Source organism: Chiloscyllium plagiosum, chromosome 39 (genome assembly GCF_004010195.1).
Source record: "Chiloscyllium plagiosum isolate BGI_BamShark_2017 chromosome 39, ASM401019v2, whole genome shotgun sequence".
NCBI classification, from domain to species: domain Eukaryota; kingdom Metazoa; phylum Chordata; class Chondrichthyes; order Orectolobiformes; family Hemiscylliidae; genus Chiloscyllium; species Chiloscyllium plagiosum.
The window spans coordinates 27,509,865-27,519,684 of record NC_057748.1 but is presented as its reverse complement, the minus strand read 5'-3'; the positions used below and the strand labels follow the sequence as shown (position 1 = coordinate 27,519,684).

Sequence of the window (9,820 nt, the reverse complement as noted above, 5' to 3'; positions counted from 1 at the left end):
ATTGAAGTGGAATGAGGAGGTGAGGGGCAGGAGGATTGAAGGGGAATGGGGAGGTGAGTAGGCAGGAGGATTGAGGGAGAAAGACGAGGTGAGGGGCAGGAGGGTTGAGGGAGAATGGGGAGGTGAGGGGGCAGGAGGATTGAGGGGGAATGTAACAGACTCAAGGAGGGGGCTGAATGGCCTCTTTCTCTTGTTCTGTAACAGGGACGAGGAGGGGGTTTGAGTGGCCTCTTCCTCTTGATGTGTAACAGTCTCAAACAGTTGGTGAATTTCACAAATAACAAGCTTGAGTGGGCTGAATGGTCTCTTCCTGTGTAATAGGCTCGGGAAGGTGTGAAGTCCGTTGCTGGGGCACTATGATCTCTTTCAGTTCTCTGTTTCCGTGGGTGTTTGAGTCGTTCTCTAGATTGTTTGAGCTTTGTTCAGAAGCATTCGCTCGATTTTGGATCATATAACCGCAGCCCAGTCCCCTCCCATTCTGTCTCTTGCCTTTGCAGAAATGGAGGAGTCCTATTCTGACTACTTTGCGACAGACCTGGAATACGAGGACCACACAGAGGATTCTGTGCTGGTGCAGAGCACGACGGAGGGCATGGGGGAGCTAGTGACTGAGGCTGAGGCCGCTGAAGAGGTCAAGGGGGACGTGTTTACCTTCACACCGAGCACAGACGTGGTTCCACTGGACAACCCACATACCCCAGCTGCCACGCCTCACACTGCACTGGTGGTGCCCCAACTCAACACTGTCCTGCGAGCACTGACAACCGCTCCTGCACCCCAGGACCGGTGGGGCTCCACACCCCAGCACTGGCCAGCTTCAGAAACCCCTGGCGGGAACCGGGCTGCCCCCAACAGCGAGGACCAGGACCCGCTATGTGCCCAGGGGTCTCCACGTATCGGGCAGCTGGATTGCGATGACAGAGACGAGAGCATCGGCTCCGAGGTCCGGGTACCCCTCGGTCAAGCCCCCCCAGCTGTCAAGGAGGGCACAGCATCCCCACCACGAGTGCCAGGAACCACTCCCCAGGAGGAAGGAGGCATGGATGAGGAGGGGACACATGCACTGAATGCCCTCCAACCCACAGGTAGGCCTTCATACGGTTGATTCCTGGGCACTGAAGTGTGCGAGTGAACTTTGGAGAGGGTTGCATTTGCTCATCAACAGCCTCTGAACCCTCAGTTACTATTTTGCCACAGACCTGAGAGTTGGTCCATTCATTGTAGAAGGATGCAATGCCAACTCTGTCTGTCTTTTTGTCTGTCTGTCTATCTATCTATCTGTCTATCTATCTGTCTCTATCTATCTATCTGTCTATCTGTCTCTATCTATCTATCTGTCTCTCTCTCTCTCTCTTTCTGCAGTGCCTACCACTACCTTGGGACATCCCAAAATGCCTCACAATCAATGGGGGACTCTGTTGGTGGTCCGGCACCCCCCTCTGTAACTAGGGAAACGTGGGTGACCGATTTCAACAGAGTAGGATCCCATTGTGCAGCCATACACATCCTTAACCGTGTTCAGGGCCGGGGATCTTGAGTTCTGCTGGGTGTCATGGACCGCAGTGGCTCCAGTGTTAGGGGGTGGGAGGTGAGGAAATGGGTTCCCGCCTTCCCATCTCTGCTTGCTGGCCCATGCTGAGGGGCTGAGATTCTACCAGTGTTTTAAAGGTTACATTTCCCACCTCAGGGTCGAGATGAGGGTTGTGACATGGAGGAATGGCGGATGAGGTGAATTTAAATTATGATCACTCTTCCCCCTCTTACGTCCAAGACGGCAATGTATTGTCTGGTTCCTTTCTTTACGCTTTGTTTTACCTCCTGCCCGTTACTGAGGTGGGTCAAAGGCAGTTTCTGAAACTCTGCTTCTCGAGTCTCATTACTGAACAAAGCCCACGGGAAAACTCCTTTCGGATGAAATCGAAGGAAGGGTGGACTAACAACATTGAGAACACAAAGTCATTGCTTCACACAAGCACTCACACTTCGGGAAGAGAGGGCAGGAGAGGAGGTAGGTTATACAATCGCAGTTTTGGTCAATCAAGATGTGTCTAACAAAATCGGTTCATGTAATAATAGATTTCTTCAGTGAATAGTGCTCCTCACTGCAGCAAAATTTTCTAGCCAACTATTGAAAGAGATTTGAGGGGTTGGGGTGTTCCAGGCAACTTAGCCCTTAGTCCAACCCTCAGCCTAGACTGTGGTGAGACTGTGGCCCCAGACAAGGGGCAGAGGGTGTTGTCGATTTCAGACGGTCCTTCATCAATCCAATCGGAAATTCAGGAGGAACGTCAATCCTCCCACTCCCCACGCACCCCCCCCAGAGAATGAGGGGAATGTGGGACTCGCTCCCATGGGGAGCGCTGCATTGATGGAGGCAGGGAGTGGGGAGGTGGTGGAAGCAGGACAGACTCGAGGGAAGAAGAGAAGGATCAGGGGATGGTGGGTGGAGGGAGATGATGGTGGACGGGGTGATGATGTTGTGGGAGGAGGCTCACGTGGATCACAGATCAGCGAGGCTGAATGGCCTGTTTTGGTGCTGGAAACTGATGCTCTGAGAGATTGTAGAGACTGTTGGTGGGGGGGGGGGCGGGGGGAACATGTCAATTTGGACAGGAATGGACAGTGATTAATGGCCTTCATTCCTGAGCTTGTCTTCCTAGCATCTCTAACCTGGCCTTCACATTTCTTTCCCTCTCTTTCCCATCCCCTTCTTTCCTGACTGCCAGGGGATTTCCTTTGTTTTGAGTTGGCCACTAGTATGAACCCGAACCCCCTGCAATACGTCCTGGGCTCTCAGGAAAGTGATGGTTGCTACCCCCCCACCACATATCCTTACTTCCGTAACCCATCCCCGTCGACTCCCTGTGGATCGCAGCTCAGTCTAACTCGGCCTCAAACAGATCCAGCAACCCACAGACCCACGGCCCTCCTTGACTCTGCCTTCAGTGGGAAACCCTTTTTTTCTGAAACTTTCCCCCCTCCAGTTCTAGATTCTGTTCCCAACAGGGAGGCAATATCCTCTCAGTTATACTCCCTCTTAAGTAAGTGAACCAAACTGTACGCACTACTCCGGTTCGGACCTCTCCAATACCCAGCAGCAAAACATCCTGAATTTTACATTCCATTCCCCAAACCCTATATACCAATGTTCCCGTAGCTTTCCAGATCACTTGCTGTGCCTTGCAGACCAACGTCCTGTACCAGGACACCCAGATCTCTCTTTACCACTAGACTCCCTGTGGAATTCTCTGCCTCCGAAAGCAGCTGAGGCCAAAACGTGGAATTTATTTGAAGGAGCTTGATACAGTTCTTAGAGCTAAAAGGGGTCAAATGGTATGGGGGAGAAAGTGGGGAACAGGAGACTGAATTGGATGATCAGCCTTGATCCTGTTGCATGGCAGAGCAGGCTTGAGGGGCTGAATGACCGACACCTGCTCCTTTTTTGCCACGTCTCTCCATTTAACCTTCTACTCTTCACTAGAGTGGACGACCTCACGTTTCTCTAACTGAAACTCCTTCTCCAAGTACCTACCAGTCTTACCCCCTCACCTGGAATATAGATTCTTTGATTCCACAGATAAATGACCATCTGAGTCAGAAGAGCCTCCTCATCTCAACCTTAAATGGGAGACAGGCAGAGCGCTCTAAAATTCAATCCCTGTTTCTCATCAAACTGAAGAAAAAGCTTTTGTCAATCATCAAAAACAAAAGTTGCTTCCTTGCTGCAATAGAGAACACCAGACCTCCACCAGATCCCTTCAGTGAACTCAGAATAGCTCATTTATCAAAAGCATGCTGCTTAACTGGTTACCTAAGCGACTGTGTAGGACTGAAGTATATGCCTCTTCATCCTTAATGCACACACAGTTCCACGCAGACAGAAGACCACACAGCTCTGCAATATATACTGGATAGGAGAAGAACAGGCTTTAAGAAAAAAAACAATGCCATGATTGGTCCAAGACTCAAATGCGGATCATAAATAGATCGCAGTTCTTTTGATTGCCCGTCAACCGGCTTCGATTGCTGTTATTTGCAAAGCATTTGGAGACCCTGAGCTCAGGTAGCAGATCAGTTAGACCCAGGTCCTTGGCTTGAGTTAATCATTTGACATCTGGAGTCTATGAGGAGGTCTAACTAGTTTTATTCCGAGGGTTATTGTTTACTCAGAGAGAGGGAGAGAGAGGGACACAAAGAGAGGGAGAGAGAGGGAAAGAAAGAGAGAGTGAGAGAGAGAAACATAGGTGCAGAGAGAGAGTTGGCATTGCATCCCTTCACAATGGACCGACATTCAAGTCTGTGGCAAAACAGAAACCAAATGTTCAGAGGCTGTTGATAGGCAGTCTTCAGCACAAAGCCTCTTCCAAATCTCACTCTGTCTAATAATTGTAGGCTATCGAGCAGTCCCATTATTTCTCTTTTCAAATCATTTCTCCTAAGTTGCTGGCCTTTTGCAAACTGCGGGTGCGCAAAGCTTTTCCCAGCTTCCAGTTCTGCGAGGTCATGTTATAAACTCTGTGCAACCCAGGAATTGTCCAAACTATCCATCTTGTCCAGTTCTCAAGGTAGATACAGGTCCAGCCGATCCAACCATTTCTCGTAAGATAACCTCCCCCTCTGCCGATCTGCTTCCAATATCCTTCGTTAAAGCTTGCTCACAGTATTCCAGATGTGGCCTTACCAACACACAGTGCAATTACAATGAAAACATCCTTACTTTTATATTCCATTGCCCTTGGAATGTACAATACTCCCTTGGCCTTCCTAACCACTTGCTGTTTCTGTAGATTAACTTGATGTACCTGGACACTCATTTCTCCCTGTCCTTCAATGTCCTGCAGTCTCTCTCCCCACCTCGATGAAAGAAAACAAACCTTGTGGGTGCTAGAATCTGAAACGGGAACACAAAGTGGCAGGGAAACTCAGCAGGTCTGGCAGTCTCTGAATGAGGGGTGGAGTGAGCAAGGAGAGAGAATTAACATTTCCAGGTGGAATCGGGGTTTGGGGGGTGGGAGAGAGAGAGAGAGACAGAGACTGGCGGCATGCAAACCTATCTCCTGTCATGCTGTTCGCTGGCTCCAAAGGCAAGTCATATTGGACCCGAAACGTTAACTCCATGTGCAGATTTGATGGGCAGAATGGCCTGCTTCTGCTCCTCTGTCTGACAGATTTCCTCCCTCTCTATACTGAGCTTCCCCACCATGTCATCTTTAATATTCCCCCGACTAACTCAGGAACAGGAGGAGGCCATTCAGACTGTTCCACCATTCAGTGAGCCCTGACTCCATTGAATTGCCTTGTAGAATCGTGGAATTTAACAGCACAGGAGGCCATTCGACCCCTCGGCTTCCAAAAGAGCTATCCAGCTAGTCTCACTTTCCAGCCCTATCTCTGTAAACCTCTAGACTCATCAGTTTAAAACAGACATCCAGCTCTCTTTTGAAACCTCCGACGGAATCCCCCTCCACCGTTCTCCCTGGGTGGCTCATTCCAAATTCTGACTCTCTGAGTAAAAATTGTTTCTTCTCATCTCACTCCTAGCTCTCTTGCTGACAATTCTGAAGCTATGAGCCGTAATTATTAATATACCAACCAGTGGAAACAGAATATCATAATTTTGAACACCTCAGTAAGCTGGTTGGAGGGTTCTTAGAGGCTGGCACATGTTACATGCCAATGTCTGTAGAAAGAAAGGCTGGATAGGCTGGACCTTTTCCACTGGAGGGTAGAGGTTGAGAGGTGACCTGATAGAAGTTTATAAAATAATGAAAGGTATAGATAGAGTTAATGGTTGTTGTCTTTTCCCTATGATGGGGGATTCTAAGGTGAGGGAGCACATTTTTAAGGTGAGAGGAGAGAGATTTAAAGAAGACATGAGGGAATGTTTTTACACAGAGGGTGTTTCACGAGTGGAATGAACATCCTGAGGAAGTGGTCAATACGGGCCACAACATTTAAAAGATATTTGAATAAGTAGGAAAGATTTGGAGGGATATGGGCCAGTAGCAGGCAGGTGGGACTCGTTTAGTTTGGGATTACAGTTGCATGGACTGGTTGGGCCGAAGGGTCTGTTTCTGTGCTGTATGTCTCCAGGACTATAAGTAGGATGTGTGTGGTTGGTGCCCACAGTGTAATACCTTGAGATGTTTGTGTCTGGATTTTGGCCCCTTTCTGTTAATACCTATACTTAACAAGAATTTCTGTCTCTCAGAAATAAAACTAACAACTGATCCCGCATCCACTGCTTGTTTGTGGAGATCAGTCCCAAACCTGGATCACATGTGTCTATGCGTGCACACCGCACATGCCACATGTATGCAGAAGCACTTCCTAGCAACAGAAACAGAATTTGCTGGAGAAACTTGGCAGGTCAGGCAGCATCTGTGGAGAGAGCGGGAGAGACTGAGAGAACATTTCAGGTACAGTGAGTGTTCTCTCCACAAATGCTGAGATTTCTCCAGCAATTTCTGTTTTGGCTTCTGATTTCCAGGATCCGCAGTTCTTTCGACTTTCCTTTCCAATCTTTATCTACCCTGCCGTTACCTGTTTGTGCTTGCTCTGCATTAATACTTCAACGTTTGGAGTCTATGAGGTGGTGAGGGGCACTGATTCCTGGAACTAACTCAATTACCCAGAAAATACTTTGACAAGTTAGCTCGCTAGCTTACAAACAAGAACAGAAATTGTTGGGAAAATACTCAGCAGGTTCTTAAAGTGGGGGGTAGGGGTTCACTGAAAAATTGACTCTGCTTTTCTCCCTCACTCCTGTGGATGCTGCCAGACCTGCTGAGTTTCTCCAGTAATTTCTGTTTAAATCCATTGTGTCTCAGTTCTGAGGAGGAGAGATACTGGACTCTCTGACACGTTGACTGCTTTTCTCCCTTTCACTCCCACGGCCAGACCTGCTGAGCCTCTCCAGCAATTCCTGCTTAAATCCAATATGACTCGGTTCTGAGGAGGAGATATATTGGACTTTCTGAAACACTGTCTCTGTTTTTCCCCCTCTTGCAGATGCTGCCAGACCTGCTGAGTTTCCCCAGCAACTTTTGTTTTTGTTTATGATTTCCAGCAGCCACAGTTCTTTCTTTTTTCTGAACTTACCAGCTAGTTTTCTTCTTTTGCTCACAAGAAAGTCATAGACCTAAAGTCAACCATTCCTGATGGCTCTACGTAGTCCAAATATCTTTGTGCACATTGCTGTGTGGGTTTGTTTTGTACAATTATATTTAAAAGGCATCTGGATGGGTACATGCACAGGAAGGGTTTAGAGGGATATGGGTCAAATGCTGGCAAATGGGACTGGATTATTTGGATGTGAACATAAGAGGTATGGTTAGTTAGTTTGCAGATGCCACCAAAATTGGTGGTGTAGTGGACAGTGAAGAAGGTTACTTTCGAGTCCAATGGGATCTTGAGCAGATGGGCTGAGGAGTGGCAAATGAAGTTTAATTTAGATAATCGTGAGGTGCTGCATTTTGGAAAGGCTAATCAAGGCAGGATTTATACACTTCATGGTAAAGTCCTGGGGAGTGTTGCTGAACAAAGAGAGCTTGGAGTGAAGGTTCATAGTTCCTTGAAAGTGGAATCGCAGGTAGATAGGATAGTGAAGAAGGCATTTGGTATGCTTTCCTTTATTGGTTAGTACATTGAGTATAGGAGCTGGGAGGCCATGTTGCAGCTGTACAGGACATTGGCTAGGCCATTACTAGAATACTGCATTCAGTTCTGGTCTCCCTGCTAGGGGAAGGATGTTGTGAAACTGGAAAGGGCTCAGAAAATATTTACAAGCATGTTGCCTGGGTTGGAAGATTGAGGTATCAGGAGAGGCTGAATATGCTGGGGCTATTTTCCCTGGAGCATTGGAGGCTGAGGGGTGACCTTATAGAAGTTTATCAAATCATGGAGGCATGGATAAGGTAAATAGACCAAGTCTTTTTTCCTGGGGTGGGGGAGTCTAAAACTAGAGGGCAGAGGCTTAAGGTGAAAAGGGAAAGATTTAAAAGGGACGTAAGGGGCAACTTTTTCACACAGCAGGTGGTACATGTATGGGATGAGCTGCCAGAGGAAGTGGTGGAGGCTGGTACAATTGCAACATTTAAAAGGCATCTGGATGGGGACATGTATAGGAAGGGTTTGGAGGGATATGGGCCAAGTACTGGCAAATGAGATTAGGTTAGAATATCTGATTGGCATGGGTTAGTTGGACCTAAGGGTTTGTGTCTGTGCTCTATGACTCTATCTTTCTCTCTCCCTCTGGGGATCTCTAACCTTTGCTAGGGAGCCATTTTTGGAGGTGGCTCATGTTGGCCATTTGCTCAACCCTGTTTAAATTCAAAACCCAGCAAAAAAATAAAGAAAGGTGTTCTCACGTTAACCTGGTTGTAAAGCAGCACCGCTTCTGTGTGTCTGGACACCCCCCTTCTTGCTGTTTGCTCTCCACTCTCCTGCCTTTTCTGTCCCTCAGGCAAGACCCTGGAGCCGAGAGGATGTGGCCAAGGGCAAGATGGAAGTCAGGGCAGCGAAGGCCTGGGAGGCTACCAGGGGCCTGCTGGTGAGGCCCCAGACCTGGAGTTTCCTTCCTCCATTTCCGAGGCCACTCGCCGGCAGCCCCACCACCGCTACCACCATCGTCTCCCCGGCGAGCGGGAGGCCAGTGGCCTGAATGAGGTCCAGGCCCGGACGCCAAGCCTATGGCCCTCAACCTCCGGGGGTGAAGGTGACGGGGTGCCCCCAAGACCCCAGCAAGAGCTAGCATCACCACCTCCACCTCAAGCCGCCGACTCCGGGAGAGCAAGCCAAGGGCGGCCGAAAGGTTCTGGAAGATTGCCGGCTGCCGGAATCTGGCCCAGTGGAGTGACCCGCGGACGGAAGGAAGGTTCTCGAAACTCGCTGGCTCCCAGCCTTTTGGAAAGTTCTAGAAGCTCGCAGGCGAGTGGACAATGGCCTGGAATGACCCGCGGAGGGATGGAAGCTTCTAGAAACCCACCAACCCCCGGCCTTGTAGAAATTTCTAGAAACTCGCAGACGACTGGACTCTGGCCTGGAATGACCCGTGGAGGAAAAGAAGGTTCTAGAAACTTGCCGACCCCTGGCCTTGTAGAAAGTTCCAGAAACTCGCTAGTCCCCAGACTCCAGCCAAATGGAGTGACCGGTAGAGGGATGGTAGGTTCTGGAAAGAAGCCAGCCATTCCTGTTCATCCATCGGATAGCCCGAGTGGAGCGAGCGAGGGGGCAGAATGTTCTAGAAGCTCACTGGCCCCTGGCCTTCTGGAAGATTCTGGAAGCTTGCCAGCCACTCCGGTTGGAGAGGGGCCCCTGGGGAAGCAGGGAGAAGGTTCCAGAAGGAACAGGAGCAGCCATGGGGCTCCATCCGGAGAGGTTGATGGCTGCAGGGCCTCAGGCCAGGCAGTGTCCCTGTTTCCAGCCACTCAGGCCCCTAGCCTGACAGTTGGCCTGGGCTCCCCCAGGGTCCCCGACCATCTCGGGCCCTCTTCGCCCAGCCATGGCCCCGTGCTCCGAGTTGATGGAAGTCCCACCCAGCAGGACTCGGCTCCATCTCCACCTCCTCCCTTCGGCGTTCCCATGGAGGAAGGGAGTGGGCTGGATCCTGTGGCTCCCGGTGGTGACGGACCCACCGAGAAGGCAGCTTTTGGGAAGGCGACACAGCTGATGGGGACACGAGGCCAGGGGCTCCTTCTCATTCTCCTCGGAGCACTCTCTATCCAGATACCGAGGTACTAAACTTTCCCTTCATCCCCTCCCTCCCACCCACTCCCCCACTCCCCCACTTTCCATTCTCCCACTCCCCCACTCCCCATTC

At 49.9% G+C, this 9,820-nt stretch overlaps 1 protein-coding gene across 1 annotated transcript in view; it reads left to right on the top strand.

Moving 5' to 3' along the window:
* The window catches only part of LOC122542058 (brevican core protein-like), a gene marked incomplete at its 5' end in the record, with an annotated part of 36,683 nt that overhangs the window by 6,115 nt on the left and 20,748 nt on the right, over nt 1-9,820 (top strand). Inside the window, 2 exons of the mRNA XM_043679348.1 lie at nt 498-1,085; nt 8,465-9,736. Coding sequence (XP_043535283.1) covers nt 498-1,085; nt 8,465-9,736 — 1,860 coding nt within the window. The remainder of the gene's footprint in view (nt 1-497; nt 1,086-8,464; nt 9,737-9,820) is intronic.